The sequence below is a fragment of the Vicia villosa genome, linkage group LG4, assembly GCF_029867415.1.
Source record: "Vicia villosa cultivar HV-30 ecotype Madison, WI linkage group LG4, Vvil1.0, whole genome shotgun sequence".
Classification (NCBI taxonomy): Eukaryota; Viridiplantae; Streptophyta; class Magnoliopsida; order Fabales; family Fabaceae; genus Vicia; species Vicia villosa.
Window position 1 is genome coordinate 61819258 of NC_081183.1, and position 24573 is coordinate 61843830.

Sequence of the window (24573 nt, forward strand, 5' to 3'; positions counted from 1 at the left end):
TACTATTATTGTATTTCAGGAGGTCAATGCCATATTGGACTGTCAATTTTATTTTACTTCCAATTATTTCCCACTTGTTTTCTTTTGTATTGTGCAAAAGTTAACCTGATTTTAAAGTTAAGTTTGACACAATCGGTAATTATCACTCAATTTTTTGGAAATGGTAATGTTTTGTTAATATACAATCCTTTAAATACAAACCATATACATTCCCACACACACAAGCATATGTTCTGTCTATTTGAGAACTCTGTAAGTTTGTCTATTTGAGAACTCTGTAAGTTTGTCATATGAGAACTTTTTGAGTATGTCATTGTCATCTTAAGTCCGTGTCTATGGTGTTCTACTATATTGTGATTGTGAGGTTAACGTTGTTCCTTGACCAAGTGTCTATCTACTTAATCCATGTACCTTCCCTTATGTCAAAAATATGCTAGTAGACACGATGGTTATCACATGATAAAGAATGAACAAATGAGATAAATGATTGTATTATTCAATGGTAGATAAACTCACTTGGTTACGGAAGCTTCCTAAGTTGCCAGAAGCATCTCCTACAGTGATTCTAGAGAATCTAGAGCTCTCTTCCTAAACAATCAACAACAAGCTTTTGGTTAATTAATCTCACAAATTTCTGGATAATTAGTCTCTTATTTCGCTCTCACCTCCTCATACGAGGTGCACGTGCACTCCCACACGACTCACGTTCACTTTTGATTTTAGCTTCCCTTTTTTCCCTTAAATATTCAACATATTGATTGAGCTTAGCATCGGCAGTGGCACCATCCTTTTAGGATATAAAGTGTGGAGCATGTGTCATAATTATAGGTGGTATTCACTTTACTCCATGTAATAATCAAGGGCTACCTATCACAAAAAGTTGGGTAGTGTATCTCCAACCAATCACATAATCTATCTCATTTAACACATTTAATTATTTATTAAAATACTATAAATGTTTGTTGTTTTCAAAGCATTTTATAAAGGAGGTAACCTTACCCAACTTTTTGAGTTGGGTAGATAAAAATTCACCAATAATCAAATCTTATGAAAATACAAAAATATCGTATCCATGTAATATTTACACCTCTTATAGAAATCCAAAAATGTCTTTTGTAACGTTCCAACATTGGAGTTTGGATACATCCATTTACAAGAAAAATGTGAAAATTTCTTTACCCACCTCCCTATGGGGGTCACCCCCAGCGAAAAACCCATTTTACCCCGCTTCGGAAATGCATTTCTGAAATATTTTTTTTTTTAAATTTTTCCAGACTTCGGAAGTGCATTTCCGAAAAAATCCCAAAAATTGGGATTTTGACTAATTCGGAGATGCATCTCCGAAACAACAAAAAAAATCTTAAATAATCCCAAAAATTAATTTTAGGATATTAATTAATTCACATATCATAAATTTGATATAATTTATGAGTAATAAATAATAATTATTATATATTTTGATATAATTTATGAGTTATGAATAATAGTTATTATATATTTCTATCCTAATTCAAATTTTAAAATTTAAAATAATTTTAATTAAAAAATTAAAATAATTTCACTTACAAAATAAGTTATAATTTTTTATTTATATATTTATAATAATTGTTAATCTTTATAAAAAAATAACATATTCTTATTTTAAAACAAAACTCACGTTTTTATTTTCTTTAAAAAATCATATTCAATTAATTAAAGTAAATAATAAAATTGTTTCAATTTTAAATAGAATAAAAAATAATGCTCAAAATGTGCATAAATAATGAATAATAAGCACACAAATATGTAAAAATAAAAAATATATATAATATTTTTTAAAATGTTTAAAAATGATTACAAAATATTATCAATTTCATTGTTCACTTTATATAATATTTTTGGATTAATCATTAATCCTTGTTTGTTTTTATATTTACTGTTTATATAGTTTTTATATTTTAACGCACTATTTAAAAATATAACAATTTTTATAGTGTATATAAAGTATATATAATATAAGTTTATTTAAATAAAAATAACAAAATTTGATTGAAGGTCAGATTTTTTTTTATTTCAATATAACGTTTATTATTTATTAATATTAAAAAATTTATAATTTGAAAATTAAAAATTAAAATAAGTTTGTAGAATATAATTTTTCTTAATTATCAAAATTGTCATTTGTTTAAAATTGAGATAAATCATTATTTAATAAAAAATAACATTTCCTACAAATAAATATTAAAAATCACGTATTTTAAGAAAAATTAATATAAATTACGTGATTATTATTATTATTAATTATAATACATTATTTTTATTATTTATTAAGAAAAAAATGTGATTTTTTAATTAAAAAAACGTGTATTCATTATTTGAAACAAATTTCACAATTATTTAAAATACAATTATATATTTTTTTTCACAATAAAATTATTATGCTAATTATTATTTAGTTTTTGTATATTTTTTATAGACACTTTGTGAATTTGTATATATTATATTTAAAAATGAAACAACTTTATTATTTATATTAAGTGAATTCAATATGATTAAATTTAAATAAAATTAAAAAAAAATTCAAAAATATTTAGCATTATGATTTTTTTATATGAAGTATAATTAGATAGTTATACAAAAATGTGAAAAATCTATTTTATGTATGAGAATAGGGAATTATGATTTATTAGAGAGGAAATTATTTATTACTAAAAATAGGAGAAAATTATTTTAAGTAAGAATCTTAGAAAATTATTGATTCACTTTCATTTTATACCTATTAATTGTATTGATTCACCTTGATTTTAATTTTTTAATAATTATTGAATTATTTCGGAAGTGTATATCCGAAACATTCCAAGACCAATTTGGTCTTGGAATATTTCGGATATGCATCTCCGAAAACACCTCCCTCTCCCAAAAAGGAGTGTTTTTGGAAATGCATCTCCGAAAACTCAAAAAAGGGAGTGTTTTCAGAAATGCATCTCCGAAAACACCTTTTTTTTGTGTTTTCGGAAGTGCATTTCCGAAAACACATTTTTTTTCCAATAAAAGTACGTTTTCGGAAATGTATTTCCGAAATAAGGGGTATTTTGGTAATTTCTCCAGAGGTGGGTAAGAAGGTTAGGAGGTGGGTAAAGAAATTTCCAAAAATGTTGGCATGTTAATCTTCTTATACACTCCTTGCATTGTCTTGGGTCTGTGTGTTTATTTTATAACAATAGAGTGAATTCAAATTTCAAAATTCAGATAAATCCAAATTCCTTGACATTATTTGCAGAATAATTTTGAATCATTTTTTCAATATTAGTAAATCATAATTTTAAGTAATTTTTAAATCATATTGACAATAGATCATACACGTTAGTCATTCATTAATATGATCAAATTGTTAAATAAAATATTGATAAATTACATATAAATTTTTAAAATGTTAATATTAAAATATAAATTAAAATACAGTTACAAAGTATCTAACACATGTTTCTCGTTTGCTTCCTATATTGCTTTCTTGAAACTTTCCTCTAACTATGACATATCTCTTAATAGCCATAATACAACAACATATGCAAATACATCCATGACACGGTTTGCCCTTGCTTGTATCTCTTTTAGTATTTCCTGATGAGCTGCTCTATTGAGATCTCTTTTTGCATCTGTTGTCATGTAAAGACGTGATACTATAAAATTATTAGATGTAATCATATTCCATGGATGAGGAGTTGACCCATCACATACATTCGATGGTATAAGATGCTCATTGTAGTTTGGAAATGTTCCATCAACATCTTTGCGGAGGAACAATGGCAGGAGCAATAATTGTGGGAGTTCTTTATGTAATGTATATCATACAGATTTTCCAAACTGCAACAATACTTGTTTAGGTAGATGTTGATATATAAATTGAGAACCCCAAGTCAATAATCCAGAGTACCAAGATATCACATCCAATAGTTGTGTTTGACGCTGCTCACTGCACGACATGAAACAAATGTCATCCGTCACGATGCAAGCAAGTGCAATTTAAAATAAATCTGTATACGTTGAAAATGTTAGTGGATTCATGCTTGAAAATGGTTGAGATGAAATATCAGTAATATTGTAACATAAGTATTATGAAAATAATTTCAATAAGGGTAAGTTTTTTAATTATGAATAGACTGTTGTTTTCAGACAACTGCCACGACTTCTATTGACTACCTTAAGCTAACTTGTAATAGAGGTACACCAAACAAGATGCTCCTCAGTTATACTCGTGAATCCTCCTCAAGTCAGTAAAGTATTTAATGTAGACAATATTGACATAGGTCACACTTTTGTCCACAAAATTTTTTGTGGCAACAAAACCTTGAAGTATAACCTTTATGCAGATACTCTATGATATGCAACCCGTGCATCATCACATGTAGCATCACAAAAATATTCAAGTGGTCAACATAATTTTTCATAGGGAAAGAAAATATGACACAAAATTCTCTAGTGGCATTTATCTCTTGTTGGACATCACCCGAATTAGCTCCTAAACATGTCATCTTTAGGTCAAATGTTTTAGGTATACCGATTCTAGAGGGATTTAATAATCTTTTTTGTGATTAAAAGATGTAGAAGGCATGATATGTGATAGTTATCTCATTGATCGAAAGATGAAATGGTGCATCTCAACGTGTCATATGCAGACCTGCAGAAATCCTTCAACCCGGATTGATGCAAGACATCCTGAAATCATGGTTCATCAAGCTACAATAACTTTGCTATATGTCATAAATATGCTAATAGATACGATGATTATCACATAATAAAGGAATAACAAATGAGATAAATGATTCTAAACGCTCAATTCTTAGTTCGTAATAGATACATTTTTTTACGAGTTCAACCTAAAAAAACATATAAATTAACGTTTAATCCTTTTTCATCCCGCATCTTGTATCCATGATTCATTTTGGTCTCATAAATTTCAAAATGACCATTTTGGTTGCTCAACTTTTTAAAACATTCAACTTTTGGTGTGTAACAATGTCAATTTTTAGTGATGTGACAAATAATATGTAACATTCAATTTTTATTACCGTTTGATCTATGTCTAATATATCACTAAAGGAGATTTTATAGATTTTAAAATATTCGTCATCTTCTTGGTTGAACTCAAGACCATTTCAAACTTATAACACCAAAACACCATCCATCCGAAACCCAAAACACCATCTGAAATCCAAAACACTTTTTGATGCAAAAAGCATATAAAATCCAACTCCCAGTTCTCATTATCCATTACCATCTCGTCAAAAATACATTTATTAGAGAAACCATCGTAGTCCTATGATGGAAATGGATTCCAAAAAGAATTCCACACAGAAGACTGCAATTTTATGAAAAAGAAAATTGAAAATTGAAATTTGTGTGTGTGTGAATAGTGACTTAGTAGTATCTTTTCTTTTACTGAATTAGCTGGAATAATTAGGTTTTTAATTGTGAAGCTGACGAGTAAAAGATGTGGGCGACTTCTTATTATTGATGACAATTATAGTCTGATTGGGATATTTACAAATGGTGATCTGTGTTGTACCTTCAAAGCTATCATGGAATCCATATTCAAACTCAATGTAGGAAAAATATGCAATAGGTAACAATACAGAACTGTTCAAATATTTTACTTAAAGAACTGTATGATAGTTTCTGCAGCCTCTCTAACTATCACATTGTATGATGGTCATTGTCATATAGTTTATTGATTAACTTTGACTAATATAACAAAAAAAAATAGTTTTTTTAAAGTTAAGAAATTAAAATGAACTCTGAATATAAGATACAGAGAAAAAAAGTATTAATTCTTAAAAGCTTAATTGTAACTTTAGTCCTCCTATTTTGTCGTTTTTTTTTATTTTGATCCATCTATTTAAAAAATCACTATATTAGTTTCCTTTTTAAATTTTCTGTGCAATTTCCGCCCCCTATTTTGCTTTTTTTTTTTTGCAAAACTAGTCCCTATTTTTGTCTTTTTTTCAATAGAAAATTCAAAAGGACCCAAAATCGTGATTTTGAAAATGGAGGGACCAAAATCGAAAAAAAGATAAAATAGAGAGACCAAAATTGTAATTTAGCCATCCTTAAATTAATCATGACACCTTATATATTTATAAATAATTGTTTTTATTTTATTGTATATTTGGATTCAAAATTGTGTGGCCTAAAATTTTAACTTGAGCGGCTTGACCCTCTTTTTTGAAGTTATTTTTTTCCTTTTAAACTTGCTTTGCTTTTTTTTAGGCTATGTTTGCGAGTTTGGATAGGAACGGAGGGAAGAATTTTAAAAAATAGGAATAAAGTGAAAAGAATAAAAAGATTTTGAGCATGAGAATTTTGGGTTTGATTTTACTCATAATACCAAAAATCCTCATAAATTGGAGGAACTCAAAAATTGTAATGAAGGAGGGTTTTGGAAGGCTTACATAAATTTTTCAAATATCTTCTAGGTTGTTATAATATTCTCAAAACTAAAAATTTAGTAATAATAATGACTCTTTTATCATTTTAAACAAAAATATTTTTTTAAAAAAATGACAAATATTTTTCTATATTTTTTTAAAATTTCATTTTCGGAAGTTTTCTCCTCCCCTCTTAGGCTTTGTTTGCGAGTTTGGAGGGGAATGGATGGGAGGACTTTGGAAAATAGGAAGAATTGAGTGAAAAGAATAAAAAGATTTTGGATAGGAGGGTTTTGTAGGGTTTGATTTTATTCATAACATCAAAAATCCCATAAAATGGGAAACTAAAAAATTGTATTGAAGGAGGGTTTTGGAGGGCTTACATAAAATTTTCAAATATCTTTTAGGTTGTTATACTATTCTGAAAATTAAATATTTAGTAATGACTCTTTTATTCTAAACATAATCATTTTTTCAAAAAATGTTCAATATTTTTCTATAAATTTTTAAAATTTCGTTTTCGAAAGCATTCTCTTCTCCTCCCCTCCAAACTCAGAAACATAGTCATAGAGTCTTTCGGAAGATGATCTTTCGGACTTTGAAATTTTTTTCTTTGATTCAACTATTTAAAACGTTATCCACCTTATATACTACTTTTGTACCAATTCATTCTTAGCAACTTATTTATAAAATTTCCTCAAAAATTTTTATTCAAATCTTTACATTTTGAATATCACACACATATTAATTTAAGGCCGATGAAACAAAACATACATTAACTAGTAATTCATCTTAATGTAAGAATTCTGGATTTACATTTCTACTTTTTATACTGAAATCAGAGCGAAGATTGAACAACCCTGATTTATAAGAAAAGTTAAATAAATTGAAAATTTTAAAAGATTAAAATTTGAACCTTGAATAAAAAAATACAAATATAATACTAAACAATTACAAATCTACAAGTGTTCAATATTCCAAATATAAATAAGAATCACCATCTCCCTGAAAACTTTATTCCACCCCTTTCTGATCTTCTCCAAATATTAAAAAAAAATACATATGAATATAATTTGGCATAATTAAATGTTAAGGAATACATTTGTTTCAGCAAATTGAAGTAGAAGCGCCACTATTTTTTTATAGACTTTTAGAACAGAAGATGAACAATTAGGCCATCAAATGTTTTGATATTTTATTGGAGATTATGATAGAAAGAGACATGTGTAAAATTCACTGATGTATTCCTCCTTGTGGTGACTAAGAATTATATGTTTTATCATAGGACAAACAATTTTTAAAACTGTTTTCATGCAAATTGGTCCAACATGAAAAAATATGTTCGGAAAAATCAACATACTTTATTTCATTTATATTTAATATATTTGGTTTCCAAACACCATAGACAATTGCTCTTTTAAAAAAATTCAAAGATTCATGATTTAAAATTCAAAGACTCATGCATAATGATATTGCGTCTCTTTAAACTATAAAAGTAACTTTTATAAATATTAAAATTTGTCATTTAAAGTGAAGTAATTTTTCTTTGTTTTCCATTTGTATATAAATTACCATTGATTTCCATTAGTAAATTAGTCAGTGATATTATGTTTTTTTATACAAAAACGTTTAGGTGGGTCGGACTCAGGGCCACCATTAAGGTTAAAGCAGACCTCAAAGTTAATTTTTTTTAATAGAAATACTTATAGATAGGGGTGCCAAACAGGCATATCTGTCCCGTTTAGGCTGTCCCGCAAAAGTCCGCAGACATCGAACCTTTTAGACCTAAAAATAGTAAAATTGTATGAAAAACTCATACCCACAAAAAATGGGGCGTGACAGACACATTAAAGGGAGAAGGCATAAAACCTTGTCCCACCCCGCGAAAAAGTGTGAACAAAACGAGATTTCCCCATGTGCCGGGTCCGTTTTGCCACCCCTACTTATAAATAATTCACCAACGAAATCCTCATATAGAATGAAACCCACGATCTCTCAATATGTGAGTCAACTACTTATCAACTGAGTCAATCTACCTTGAAAATTTTATATTATGTAATTTTATAAAGTGAATATTTGAAACATTTTTAACATTTGAAATTTGATAAAAATTTAAAAAAAAAATTCTCTTTAATTTAAATACTTAAATTTTTTTTTTTGGGAATTCACAATGTTTGGGGTAATGAGGATTTTTAGTTCAAATATAAAATTTAAGATAAACATGTATCTAACACTTGATTTTTAGTTCAAATAGTAAAAATTTAAGAAAAGCATGTATCCACACTTGATTTTTAGTTCAAATAAATTTAAGAACAGCATGCATCTAACAGTTAAAAAAAAAGTTATACTTCTATTCTATCAACTCTATTTCCTATTTATTTATTCTAATCTATGTTTAGTCTTTTATTTGATTTAGAAACTAAACACCAATAACAAAATTCACCAAAATCACAAAAAGAGAACTAATCATAAAAGAACAATTTTGTATTGATTAAATTTAATATTGTATAAAAACTAAAATATAGTTAGCACAATTATTTATTTTCCAAAGTTGAGCTTGAATTTTGGTTATGGTTTTATAAGTAAGCAATCAGTGTCTTGTACAGTTTGTTACCATTATTTGTCAAAGTTGTGTCCCTATTTATCACTTGATGGTTACATCTTCATTGACTCTTGTGACCTTTTATTTTCTTTCTTGTTCTTCGTCCCTCATTGTGTAGCTTATAGCTTTTGATCCATTGCTATCTATCTCCCAATGCATATTGTACTGTAGTCTTGGGCCATGATAGATATGAATAAAACAAAACAAGTCCACAGAGTATCTCTGCTAACACTCTAGTTTAGAAATTCCAATTCTATCTCCAAAAAGAACATGAGATGACCTCAATTACATTAATATCAAAGTCATAATATCCCTTTTACTTAGATGGCAAACGAACATGCCTGTCCTGTTTAGGCTCGCTCCGCAAAAGCTCGCAAGAAAATGGGGCGAAGCGATCATAGTTGAGTGTGTCGGTCTAAAACCTTGACTCTCTCCAAAAAAAGTGAGGCCGAGACAGACTAAGCCCGTAAGCACTACACTTTTAAATCTAAAAATATAAAATTTATATTAATGCATGTGTCCGCAAAAATCCGTATAAAAAACGGAATGAAGCGAGACTGCCACACTAAAGGATAAGGGTCTAAAACCTTGAACCGCCCTAACAAAAGTGCGGGCAAAATCCATGGTTTTGCCACCCTATTTTTTCCCTATCTTTCATAACATACATTGCAACAGAATAAATTATATTTTATACACAACATTAGAATTAGAATCAGGGTGGTCTTTAATTTACTCTTAATTAAGAATCCTATTTACTCTTCATTTAACCATGAACAATCTAATAAAATATCCTATTTAACTGTAATTTAATTGTAAATAATTTGAGACTCTATATTGTAACTCTGCACATTTTTAAAGACGATTCTAATTAAAATGTACTAAAACAAGTATGGTAGATTAATAATATTAAATGTTTTGACAATAAATAGGAGTCTCCTACTACACTTAAATTCATATACACCATCCGGTCACTATTATAAGCAAAAAAAATGGTCTAATTCTTGGTCACTATTATAAGCAAAAATCAATTATTACTAAATCATTTAATGCTGTAATTCCTAAGATACCCCTATATTTCATTTTCCAATACTTCATTAAATTTAATAAAGAGGATATTATAAGCAAAAATCAATCATTTAATGCTGTAATTCCTAAAATGCTTTTTTGACTTGGATTGGAACTTGAGATGGATGGACAGAGGTTTTATATTATACATATATTATAATGATAATGATGGAATATAGCAATTGGGATGGAAGTAGATTTGAAATGTTTGTTATGGTCTGGAATCTTGATTTGAATCCTATTGTTGTTTCCAGCATAACGATCATTACTCGGCAACTAAAGCGGAGGGTGAGGCGTTGGTTATTAAGGCTAACGGGACTGGTGGACTACTAACTTGCTGCATACGCCCTAGCAGTATTTTTGGACCTGGTGATAAACTCTTGGTACCGTCATTGGTTGATGCTGCCAGGGCGGGGAAATCCAAGGTAAATGTTGTTGTTCGTTCTTTTGGTAAATGTTTGACGTCTTTTATTGCTTAAATAACTAACTAAACAGTCATGGAAATTTCATTTTTATTAGGATATTCTAGATATGTTTTATTGAATATAAAATTAACCACAAGATCAAAATTGGACTAGATTGATAACAAAATTGTTGTTTTTTCTTAATGATATTAAGAAAAGGGATATGGAAAAACTTGTTGGGGGACCAATGTGTTTGTGTAACAACTTATTAGCAGAAACTTTCTTAAACCTTTCATTGATGATTTATATTATAATCTTACCAGTTCATTATTGGTGATGGCAATAATGTATATGATTTCACATATGTTGAAAATGTGGCGCACGGCCATATATGTGCTGATCGAGCTTTAGCTTCAGAGGGAAGCGTTTCCGAAAAAGCTGCAGGACAGGTACCATATTACTTTTTTTAGTAATGTTCTAGTTGTGTGTTTAAGGGAAAGTTAATAGACATATAAAATAAGTTTTGGACAGCGAAGCTCTTCGATGAATCATTGTTTATTCTTCAGTGGTATACCCTCTTTATTGAATGATGCTAATATGTCGAAAAGTAGAATATTTTTATTTGGACAAATGAGGAAACATGAAAAACATATTCGTTGGCAAATACTTGCTAGCTAAACTTTTTTTCCCCGATGATCAGCTTTTCATATTAAGTTTAGTAAACGTAGCAACTACTTTAGTGTGTTGTCATGCTGATAAGTATTTGTTATATAGGCATACTTCATCACAAATATGGAACCTATAAAGTTTTGGGAATTCATGTCTTTGATTTTGGAAGGTCTTGGATATTAAAGGTGATTTCTTTTTTACTGTTAACCTTTAGATCTTTCTTTTTCTTCAATTGATAGCTAATTTGGGTTTATCTTATGGCATTAACAACTGTGTAAGTGTTTGAGGGAACTTCTAAAAATAGCATATGATATCTTTTTAGCTGTTTTTAACTTAATTCAATAAGCCCTCCAGGGTGACTTATAGTTTACAACTGCTATATGAAAATAATTTAACTATATTCACACTTTGATTTTAGAAATAGCTTATACATAAATCCTTATATAAGAAGCACTTATTCAATACATTCTTAATTAAGTTGTTTATTTATCCAAATGCATCCTTAATTAATATAAGCACTTGATTGTGTTTTTTAGCCTAACTCACACTTAACAGTTATTTCTTATACCCATGAGAATATTGGTTTTCTATTATAAACAAACACTCATTTACATTATTTTTTTGAGGGATAAGAAATGCGTTTCTGGTTTTTCTTCCAAATAAACAAATACAAATTTAACTATTGATTTATGGTGCTGTTCGGTCAGTATCTTTCCTTTGTTATCTGAGATATGTAACTTGCAGGCCAAGAATAAAGATCCCTGCATTTGTTGTCATGCCAATTGCACATTTGGTGGAGTTGATGTAACACCCTTCTAAACCCCACGGAATTTATAAAATAATTTTCAGAGTAAAACATGAAAACAAGGGTGCCACAATTCAATTTAAAACAAATTCATCATATATTCATTGTCATGCTTTCACTAAGGAACAATTCACCATAATACATAAAATCTCATGTTTACGCAGCGGAAAATTCATCATACGGATAAGCATAACATCATCTATGCAATAATCCACAGAATCTAATACAATAACAACACAGTAGAGTATCATCATAACTCTAAACTAGCGTTCCCCCAGTGTTACAATATCAGAGCATGACACCTGACGCTATACTAAACCCTGACTTATGAGCTAATCCTCACCAAGTCGAAAGCAGCTATCCTCAATCTGAAAATGTCAACAGTAAGGGTGAGTCTCATCACAGTTAACAAATGTTATTGCATCTTAAATAACAACACATCATAGTTATATCATTCACCCAATTTCATCATATTCAGATTATCAGGAACATCCATCATTTACACAAACGTCAACAAAACACATCTTTCGAACAGACAATCATACTCAACATTAATTCAACAAAACACACAACCAACACATCATCGATATTTATAACACTGGAATACTTCCAATCATGTTATAAAAGTATGCATATGTATGAACTGACACTATGCATGTGGTACCAACCTCATCAAATGGGAATAACCCATGACCGATCCAACATCATCAAGATACGGCCCTGCCAGCACAGATTCCTCACAATGGGAATCATGCCCTTCACTGATCCAACACACCCTTATGGATACAGTATCATCAATGCACATGAATGAATGCAACATATACAACATACTTATACCATCGTCAAGTCTAATGAGTAACATCATCAAATACTCATTTCATCATCATCATTAACATCATCGTCATTATCAAAGTATGTTTATATACATTAGCATCATTCAATACAATCAATCATCATCATCATCATCATCATTAAAGAACATACATGTGTCCACATCAATCATCATCATCAATAAGGAGAACACACATGTACCCACATCATTCCAAAACAAATCAATCAACATCATACAATTCTCTACAAATCATCACATCATAATGTTTTCAAAACAACATCTTATATTGTCACATTTCATCATATATGTTGACAATACATCATCCAATCAAACAAATCGTCACATGATTAATATTTCAACATAGCATGTATTTAACACATCTCATCACATATATGTACAATACATCATTCATCAAGAAATAAAATCATATTTAAAAATAATTGGATTCACACCTCATTTCATCATTTAAACACGTAGGTTATCTCATAAGATTCATCGTGCTCGAAACGGCACTAAAAACGGACCTACGGTTCGAAAGTTACACATCATTTAACTTTTCCAAGAAAACAACTAACGCTACAGCACGCGGCGCAACCAAAGTTCGCGGCGCGACCTGAACCATACTAACACGTTCGCGGCGCCAACTTATGCACGCGGCGCGATGCGAGGAAAAAGTACGCCTTCGCGGCGCCAACACTAGGACGCGGCGCGAACTGGCGATTTCGCAGACTATCGGGTCTGCGTCAGATCCTGCGATCTGACTCAATCTGAGTCCAAAACTGACTCTAAACATCATATGCAGGCAGTTAAACATCAATTGCATCACTATTCATCATCACACATCAAAACAACACATAATCTATCAATAATTCATGCAATTTTCATCAATTCATAACCTCTCTAAACCTAACATATGATCCAATTGACTCAACAACATCCCTAATCAATATTATTATCTAAGAACACGATAATAGATGATAACCAGAGAGTCCCCCCTTACCTTAGCCAAGAGTTCTTGATTGGTCTCTCCCTCCATTGCTCCTCTTTCACGTTCTTCGTGTTCCAATTCCTCATCTCTTCTGCTATGCTTTTCACGTTCCTTTCCCTTATTCCCAATTCTTATTATTTTATAAAATAAACTTTAATTGGAATAAGACCTTTACTAACATAACACCCCCTCATTCCTTAACATCACACATGGCCCATCACCATAAACCATCCTTCTTCCAATTAAATCCCACAAACCACCAATAATTCTAATTATTAAATTAAATTTCCATTTAAATTAAAAATTAAAATATACGGGTGTTACAACTCTCCCCCACTAAAAGAGTTTTCGTCCTCGAAAACATACCTCCAGTAACCAGCTCGTATAAGAGTCCTCCACCTGACTCTTCAGCTCCCAATTAACATTACCATCGGTCTATCCTCAAAATCCATCTGACATAACCAACAGGAAACATGTTTCATACATCCCAATCCCAGTTCTTACGTCACATTTGACCATCCAAGGTGTACCACTCATAGTATCTCCAAAAGGTTAACAACAATAGAACTTAAGGTACAACCTATACCATACGCTCAACAACTGAGTAATACAATTACACAATCCTTAGTATGATCACACTTGATCCACAATGCAGTAATGCATTCCATATTCAAACGTACCAACCTGAAACACATTTTCTCGTTTGCGTGATAAAGTAATACTTACACTTTTCACCAACTGCTTCCTTCAAGAAAACTCAATAATAGTATTTTTCATACCATTGAATTCAAATTATCTGACTCCTCTTAATTCACACCATCAACTATCCAACACTTTACATTCTGCTTCCGCTACACTACTCCGATTACTCATTACAATCATCTACACCAATTAGATTTCTTAGTTTTGCCCAATTCCAACTCTCTTTACTCATTCGTTTAAAATCCTCCTTTACCATACATGGTATTAATTTACCACTTAGCAATACTTATACTCATTCAACAACAAATTCCTGAGTTACTGCATCTATTAAGACATTCCAATCATCGGAACGAGTATACATGAGTAGTTATAACCACACTCATCAACCTCAATATACCATTGCTTACAAAATAACTCAACTGAGTCCCACTCTTCTCCAAGAATTAAATCAACTTCATCCTTCATAAAGTATATTTCCTCATTATATATGAAAATCTACAATAACACCTTTCACAACACAAAATTATTATAGCATCATATAGTATCAACTCATCGTCTTAACTTCGCCGATTGCATACTCGTCAACCACGTACAACCATAATAACATGTTCATCATCTCGGAAATTATTCAAAAGGGTTCTAATTCCCCGACACAACATCTTTACATCCACTAGACTCTAAATCCAACATATAGATTAATACATGTTCTCTAAGTAGGCTCCCGACATATTAATTCCTCACTGTCCACGAGTAGTACTCATAACACAACTCCACATCACACTTTCGCTACACGACTCTGATTACCCATCTTAGGTCATCATCCAATATATTGCACTCTTTCATATTCACTTCTCCATAAGTTCACACAACATAGTGAGTGATTATTCTCACGGCTTAGTATTCATCACATCTTAAACCATTAAGGTAACAAACAAGTTCATCCCACCTATATGATTTCCGTCTACTACCAACAAGAGATTTAGGGTGATCAAGTCCTAAATTTGTCAATATTAGTTGAAAATCATACTTAAGCATAAACCGTCGTTACTACATAATAGTGTCCCTTCCGAGTTTGCACCCAAACTCATTAACATCGTCATAATCCAATAATTCACTACGGTGTCCTTCTTCTAGGATATTCTTCAGAAGTTCAAAACATCAGTTACGCAAATCCAATCACTCAACCTCATTATACTATTCTCGTCGATTCCGAATTCACCGCCTTTACCTTGGTAATTCAAAATCAACCTATCGATCAACTCAACATCATCTTTCTGACCTTCTCTAATCTCTTCAAGAATACTACTAGTCACCTTCTAGCATACCCAATCTAACACTATTAGGAGTGCCTTTACATACCAACTCAAGTCTTAAAATTGTCCAATTAAATCCAACTCATTCATCATTAGCACCGACATTTTAAAGACTTCTTACGCAACCCAAAAGCACAACATTTTCCTCATTAGGATGGTAATTCAAACCAACATCCTAATCCAAAAATATACTCTAATCATCTCTACTGCCTCATATTAAGCCCTTTCTGATCAAAGAGGTACTTCAACTCTTATGATCACTAAACACTTCGAATTTTGAACCATACAATTAGCCTGCAAGACCAAGACAACATTCATAACTCGTGGTTTTAATCCAAATTCTATTACATCCTTCACGTCCAAATATCATCCCACTCGGAATCTCAACAAAGTCTTCCTCACGTCAACAAATGTTAGAAATTCCCTACAATTCTTCTTTTATACTTATCGTTATTTTGCCATCACAAATACGATTCCAAGAGTTTTAAAGTTTATTCCATCTTTACTACTAATTCTCTTCTCACTAAAATCCATCGGTACTCAAGTCATCTTTATCACCGAACATCTCGTCAATTAATTCATCGACAACATATTCTACTCAATTCTGTTTCAAACAAACGCGGTAGTAGGCATTCTTATTCAACAAGTTTCACGCTTCCATAACCGACTTCAGAACCTTTTCTCATAGGGTCACTCTACTGTATTTATAACTCTACCATAAATTAGAACACAATCCCTCCTCTTCGTAGGTTCAAACGGCACATCAATCCGACACTCGGAACTCAAGATATGAATCTTCCAATCATTGCCCGAAAAATGCAACACTGACATCATGCAGCGACACTCTATACAATATATCCAAAGCTCCTCAACTGATAAATTCAATTCTTAAAATTACTTCTCAACAAGCCTTCCAATTATTCCTTCAATCCGTTCAACACTGACACTGATATCCCGTGCAGTACCAATAAACAAGTCTAGTTATAAGAACAAGAGTAACCGTAACTTCACCTCTTGCCAACGTAATCCTGTCACAATTAATTATCTTACAGCTGTTGCAACCATTTTTATAACAAAGTTCATCTCGTTAGCTTTCCGACGCTTCAAACGGAACTCAATTCTGGTGTCCAGAACTCCAGTTATGAATTTTCGAAGTTCCGCAGCTATTCAGCAATTTTCCTGCGTTTTGCTTACGAAAATCTCTCTCCAAAACTCATTCTCTTCAACTCTATCACATTCCAAACAGCCCCTTATCGTATCTCTTCACTTCCAAACATCCTTATAACTTAAGCGACACATTCCCCCGCCGAAGTCCGCTTCCTGCAACATCACGACAACAATCCTCATTGCAACTCGTAACTGAACCTCTTCCGAGACGCAAGGCTAATCAACTGACAACTTCGCAGCACACCAGCAGAGCTGACACATCGCAACTCTCCAATCTCCTTCTCTTACAATAACTGTCAATTACCTCTAATCATCTTCCTTCAAGATGTTCCAACTCAATTCCCAGTGAAGTCTTAATTTCAAGTCACATTCAACTCGGGAAACAACAAACTCCGACAACGCTCGCACTGTTTCCAACAACAGCCTACTGAATCAATCATCTTACAACTGAAACATAACCGAGAAGCGGAGCTTCTCCCCCACTTGTTTCAATCCATCACCTGCAACAAACAACCAAGTACCGACAGTGATTCACTCACATGTCGCATACCAAGGAATAAAATGCCGACAATATACAACTGTCGCGCAACTCAACTGACTCAACAATTGGCCGGACGGACCGACCTGCTCTGATACCACTATTGTAACACCCTTCTAAACCCCACGGAATTTATAAAATAATTTTCAGAGTAAAACATGAAAACAAGGGTGCCACAATTCAATTTAAAACAAATTCATCATATATTCATTGTCATGCTTTCACTAAGGAACAATTCACCATAATACATAAAATCTCATGTTTACGCAGCGGAAAATTCATCATACGGATAAGCATAACATCATCTATGCAATAATCCACAGAATCTAATACAATAACAACACAGTAGAGTATCATCATAACTCTAAACTAGCGTTCCCCCAGTGTTACAATATCAGAGCATGACACCTGACGCTATACTAAACCCTGACTTATGAGCTAATCCTCACCAAGTCGAAAGCAGCTATCCTCAATCTGAAAATGTCAACAGTAAGGGTGAGTCTCATCACAGTTAACAAATGTTATTGCATCTTAAATAACAACACATCATAGTTATATCATTCACCCAATTTCATCATATTCAGATTATCAGGAACATCCATCATTTACACAAACGTCAACAAAACACATCTTTCGAACAGACAATCATACTCAACATTAATTCAACAAAACACACAACCAACACATCATCGATATTTATAACACTGGAATACTTCCAATCATGTTATAAAAGTATGCATATGTATGAACTGACACTATGCATGTGGTACCAACCTCATCAAATGGGAATAACCCATGACCGATCCAACATCATCAAGATACGGCCCTGCCAGCACAGATTCCTCACAATGGGAATCATGCCCTTCACTGATCCAACACACCCTTATGGATACAGTATCATCAATGCACATGAATGAATGCAACATATACAACATACTTATACCATCGTCAAGTCTAATGAGTAACATCATCAAATACTCATTTCATCATCATCATTAACATCATCGTCATTATCAAAGTATGTTTATATACATTAGCATCATTCAATACAATCAATCATCATCATCATCATCATCATTAAAGAACATACATGTGTCCACATCAATCATCATCATCAATAAGGAGAACACACATGTACCCACATCATTCCAAAACAAATCAATCAACATCATACAATTCTCTACAAATCATCACATCATAATGTTTTCAAAACAACATCTTATATTGTCACATTTCATCATATATGTTGACAATACATCATCCAATCAAACAAATCGTCACATGATTAATATTTCAACATAGCATGTATTTAACACATCTCATCACATATATGTACAATACATCATTCATCAAGAAATAAAATCATATTTAAAAATAATTGGATTCACACCTCATTTCATCATTTAAACACGTAGGTTATCTCATAAGATTCATCGTGCTCGAAACGGCACTAAAAACGGACCTACGGTTCGAAAGTTACACATCATTTAACTTTTCCAAGAAAACAACTAACGCTACAGCACGCGGCGCAACCAAAGTTCGCGGCGCGACCTGAACCATACTAACACGTTCGCGGCGCCAACTTATGCACGCGGCGCGATGCGAGGAAAAAGTACGCCTTCGCGGCGCCAACACTAGGACGCGGCGCGAACTGGCGATTTCGCAGACTATCGGGTCTGCGTCAGATCCTGCGATCTGACTCAATCTGAGTCCAAAACTGACTCTAAACATCATATGCAGGCAGTTAAACATCAATTGCATCACTATTCATCATCACACATCAAAACAACACATAATCTATCAATAATTCATGCAATTTTCATCAATTCATAACCTCTCTAAACCTAACATATGATCCAATTGACTCAACAACATCCCTAATCAATATTATTATCTAAGAACACGATAATAGATGATAACCAGAGAGTCCCCCCTTACCTTAGCCAAGAGTTCTTGATTGGTCTCTCCCTCCATTGCTCCTCTTTCACGTTCTTCGTGTTCCAATTCCTCATCTCTTCTGCTATGCTTTTCACGTTCCTTTCCCTTATTCCCAATTCTTATTATTTTATAAAATAAACTTTAATTGGAATAAGACCTTTACTAACATAACACCCCCTCATTCCTTAACATCACACATGGCCCATCACCATAAACCATCCTTCTTCCAATTAAATCCCACAAACCACCAATAATTCTAATTATTAAATTAAATTTCCATTTAAATTAAAAATTAAAATATACGGGTGTTACAGTTGATATATAGGCTTCTTGGCCCATATGGGATGAAGGTGCCTCAGCTAACCCCGTCAAGAATAAGGCTCTTATCTTGCACCAGATCTTACGATAGCTCAAAAGCAAAGGATCGCCTTGGCTATGTACCCGTTGTAACTCTACAGGTTCTGTGACGTTTCAGAAAAGTATTTGTGCCGTTTTAACTCCCTACATTTCTGCTTCTGAACTTTATTGAGATGCTCAAATGGTGACAATCATAAAAGTTGATTAGAAATTTCATCGAAGTCTGATGTTGCTAATTTCATGCACGAACCATGTGATTATATTGTTGTTCTTGCTTTGAAAAAAACAATGAGATGCTCACTAATTTCAATAACACAAAACTACTGATAATTTGGAGTTAAGACTCATCTAAACATGTTTCAGAAATCAAGTATGGGACATGATTCTAAAATGTATGATGTTTATGGGAACAAAGGTTCTTGCATTACGTCTATTGCACTGAGTATATATGTCAACCCTACTTTTTGCACGGTGTTCTTCACATGTAATTAAGGGATTATACTTTATCTTGCAGGAAGGCTTGCGGATGACAATTGAATCATACCCACATTTGAGGGCTGAAAATCAAGTTACGTCTAAAAGAGAAGGTCCCTCCAAAGCTTCTGTCTATCTTGGAAGTGGAAGAGGTATGAATAATCGACGATACTCCTCTAACATCTTTGTTTGTGATATCTGGAATTGCCATTTTTGTTTTGATTTTGCCGTTGTAAAGTAGACACATGGCTACTGCTCTTCGATTATTTTATTGGAAGGCCGAGTGGCTTTGAAACTCTTAATAGGTTAAAATTGCAGATTTCAGACGTGTGAAAGACATATTCCAAGATAAATATTAGGTTAAAATTGCAGATATAACATAAGGAAGTTGAAGTTTAGGATTCCATATATCTTATCATGTTATGTAGCATTGCATTTTAAATTTTAAAATTGTAATAAAACATGTATATTTTTGACGGACAGTCTCTAGGAAGACTGAAGCAATTGGAAAGTTCAGATTCTGGAGCTGGTATTTCTAACGAAATCCATTATCATTCCTAAACGTTTTTACCGGGGATCACTTATTTGTGTATTCAACTTTGGCATCTTCTACTTACTATACAAACTCATCAGTGTAACTAGCTAATGCTAAGAGTTGTATTACAGTTTTCATTTATTTATCTAGTAGTTTTAATTGATCTACAATTTGCAGTTGCAGACACTTTACTTTGGAAGGATAAAAAGCAAACTTTCACCACATTGTTAGTCTTGATAGCAATATATGTCAACTTCATTGCATCTGAGAATACCTTCATTACTGCTCTTGCAAAGCTTCTAATTTACTCATCAATCGGTTTATTCGTTCATGGCATTTTTCCTGCAAAAATGTAAGTAATCTGTCTACCAACGAGTTTACCAGGTTGCCAATTAACCTTTTATGTTGTCATAATGTCTTTAACTTGTCCAATGATGTACTACTAATATAGTAACTATTGTTGGCAAGTGTCTCCTATTTTAGAAGGAAGTACTATGTTCAGTGTTGTAAATATGTTATTCTACCTGTGTTGCTTTATTTAATTTGTTTATATTTTTTCATAGTTTTCTTTTGATGTAGTTTCAAATATTTAAGATGATATACATAGTGTAAAAATATAATTGACTGTGCAGAGTAATTCCTTACTTAGGAAATAATCTGTCTCTCTCAAAATCTACAAATTCTAACTTTAGTTGCATTTTATGCTTGTTCAGATTGGGGTACACTATTGAGAAAATGCCCCCATCATGGTTCCACTTATCAGAAGATAGGTCAAATCGAATTGCTCTCAGAGTAGCCTCATCTTGGAATTTTGCTGTGAGTGCTTTAAAATCTATTGCAGAAGGGAATAATTCGGTGTTGTTCTTCAAGGTATGCACAAAAATCTCTTGCATCAAAATTTTATATGTAGTCAATCTTACATAGACGTGACATATCTCTCCCTTGTGATCAATAGGTTGTTTTCTCTATGCTCGTTCTTAGCTTCCTGGGAGCATTTTCACTTCATAACTTGTATACTATAGGTACTCTCCCCTTTTCTGTCTCATGCTGTTTGTTTATTTGAATTCACAATGCTTGGATGAGAATGATACTAGTTTGTTTCTTGTCTTTGTTTCAGGACTTACCTTAGCATTTATAGCTTTCTACGTTTATGAAAAGAAGGAGGAAGACATTGACAGCATAGTTATAAAAACACATACTTTTGGGTGCAAGTTGAAATCTGATATCACAAAGAAGTTTCTTACTTCAAGGAAGATTGATTGATAGTTTTTTTCCTTCTTTCGATTCTGGTTGGTAAAACTGATTGATAGCTTCTAGCCCTAGATTTTTCTTAGATGAGTGGGCTGATGCATCTTCATTTACTCCACGTCCGAGTTCTTTGTATCATTGTACAATTATTGTAATGTAATTTGAAATTTTGTAGCAACCTTTGAGTAGGTTGATTCAAAACCTGTCATATAACTTTGCTCATAAATCATAATTTACTTTCATATTTCTTAGTATCATTTAGCTAGTTATTTATGAATAAGAAATGCATGACATTTCTAATTTCGAATGACTTGGCTCGACCTAGCTCGGTTAATCTATTGATGAAATAAGTGAAAAGCTTGTCTAAGTTTAAGGCAGAACGTTAACCAGCTTTGTCTCTAACATTCTTGGTTATGATAAGTTTTAATGGTTCATTTATGGATTAACCCAACTTATTCTGTACGAATATACAGACATACCTTTTTTTTGTTCATAGCATTCTATTTTTCCTCTAAACATTATTCATTTCTTGGTTTTTTTTTATAATTAATACTAGTAACAAACTCGTGCATACATACGGATTCTGGTAAGTTACTCGCACTGATTTAAGATGACATTTTTTATAAGAAAGTTGAATCCAAAATAAAAATATGATTTCATTAGTAAACTTATATTGTTTTTGAACTAAAGTTGCATTGTGTGTAGTCAAAAATAGAAAACAAAAAATAAAGTATATAAGACGCATTGTATAACTACACGAATAACAACTACTGTTATACACAGGTAAACAATAAATTTCAAAAGACATAAAAGAACTATAATCCAACATATTATGAGTACCCGTAATGCTAGGATATGAACTTCAATAACTCCCTTAATAACATATGAACTTTCTTAACTCCAAATAAACTATACTATTACATAAAATGACAGGAGACTAAGAATATTATTATAAGATGGAAGTAGTATATTATAAGATATATTTCTGTTCACAAATGTGTGCAAGATGTTTTGACATCCTGCTGATTGTGAGGCTGTTTAAAAATCTTCTGCTGCATATGCATTTGATGTGTGAACTTGAGTAGTTCATGTTTGTCATGGTTTCTTTTTGAGGGGGAGTACTAGTTCTGTATGACACGAGGAGTAATAAACCTGAATGTATCTACAAGCTCCAAAGAGCTTATGTGTAACTGTTGTGGAATCTCTGATATATCTTTGCAGTTTGTGTTTAAATTTACATGCTACCATGTAAATGTGTGTTATCTTCAGGACCTAACTGTGCTTTGGTTGTTTTAGCCAAAATTTATCAAAGGGGGAGATTAGTTCCATGTTGATGTGTATATTTGGTTTTGTCTCATTGATCAACCAAGTCGTCGCCATTGAATCTACCTTCTCCCAGTCATGGTATACTTTATATTGACTGAATGGTTTCTTGATGCTTCCATCAAAGAAACCAAGTTTCATCTTTACACGCAAAGCCGTCTGTTTGATCTTGACCGTGTGCAGTAATTCTCTCCATTCAACACTGCTATCACGAGTGGGGTTCTAGTATTATCAAAGTTGTTTAGATGATAGGCTTGCGTATTCTCTGTTGTGTTCTTCGTTTCAGGTAGAGTTGTCAAAATGGGTTTGGTCCATAAGTCCAATAATTTAGCGTGGGTCGGGTCGCAAAATACCTTAAAAAAACACGACCCTATCTTTTTGGACCAGTCCATCGTGCCTATGTTTTTCATGGTCCGAGCCGGGCCAAACGGACTTCGGGATGGCCCATTAAAAAAAGATTTTGGTACATTTTTGGGAAAAAAGATTTGAGATAAGATATGATTGCATAAATGTGTTTTCAAGTAATAAAGAAAAATTAAAAATGATGAAGATATATTTTCAAGATGATGTGATCAAGGAAATGGTTGTGAGATGAAGAGAAAATTTGATAAGTATTGGTGATAAATATTAAGTTACTTTTTACTTTTACATGGATATTTTTGTGGTATTCATATATATATATATATATATATATGGATGTTGATTTGATGAATATTTATACATCACTTAACTAAGTTTATAATAACTCTCTACTTATATTATGTAGTTTTTATCCATTACGTTCCTTTTTATAAAATTAAAACTATAATATTGAAATACAGGTCAGGCTGGTCCATTGGACTACACAGGCCCCATTGGACTACACAGGCCTTTGAAAAATTAGTTGGCCTCATTTTCCCTGGCCATTAAGCAATCGGGTCTGGCCAACCTTTTTGAACATTTTGGCCTATCGGGACAGAGCATGTTGGACCAGACCTTTTGGACCGGACCTTTTGGCAGCTCTTGTTTCAAATTTGGAGGTACGTTTACTCTCCAATATCTTCTCCGAATCGAAACCGTGCTCGGATGCCATAATAAAATGTTAACTTAAAGGTACATTGTGTTGTATTTTTGTGGTGAACAACAATTAAACAATAATACATAATATGCATTTATATATAGACCGATGGTTTATCCTTCAAATGCTGGAAAATAGGATTAATCCTAACT

The 24573-nt window shown here is 32.1% G+C and overlaps 2 protein-coding genes across 2 annotated transcripts; both read left to right on the top strand.

The window, feature by feature from the left end:
* Nucleotides 1-10239: 10239 nt before the first annotated feature.
* On the top strand, nucleotides 10240-11327 carry LOC131597277 (3beta-hydroxysteroid-dehydrogenase/decarboxylase-like). Its single transcript, XM_058869984.1, has 4 exons — nucleotides 10240-10281; nucleotides 10326-10496; nucleotides 10799-10924; nucleotides 11250-11327. Exons 1-4 carry the CDS (start codon nucleotides 10240-10242, stop codon nucleotides 11325-11327), a joined length of 417 nt encoding a protein of 138 aa, XP_058725967.1.
* An 8418-nt stretch (nucleotides 11328-19745) lies between these two features.
* Nucleotides 19746-22298, top strand: LOC131594854 (3beta-hydroxysteroid-dehydrogenase/decarboxylase-like). Its single transcript, XM_058867059.1, has 6 exons — nucleotides 19746-19885; nucleotides 20299-20410; nucleotides 20971-21145; nucleotides 21507-21663; nucleotides 21749-21815; nucleotides 21911-22298. Exons 1-6 carry the CDS (start codon nucleotides 19772-19774, stop codon nucleotides 22054-22056), a joined length of 771 nt encoding a protein of 256 aa, XP_058723042.1. The 5' UTR covers nucleotides 19746-19771; the 3' UTR covers nucleotides 22057-22298.
* The last annotated feature ends 2275 nt before the right edge of the window (nucleotides 22299-24573 follow it).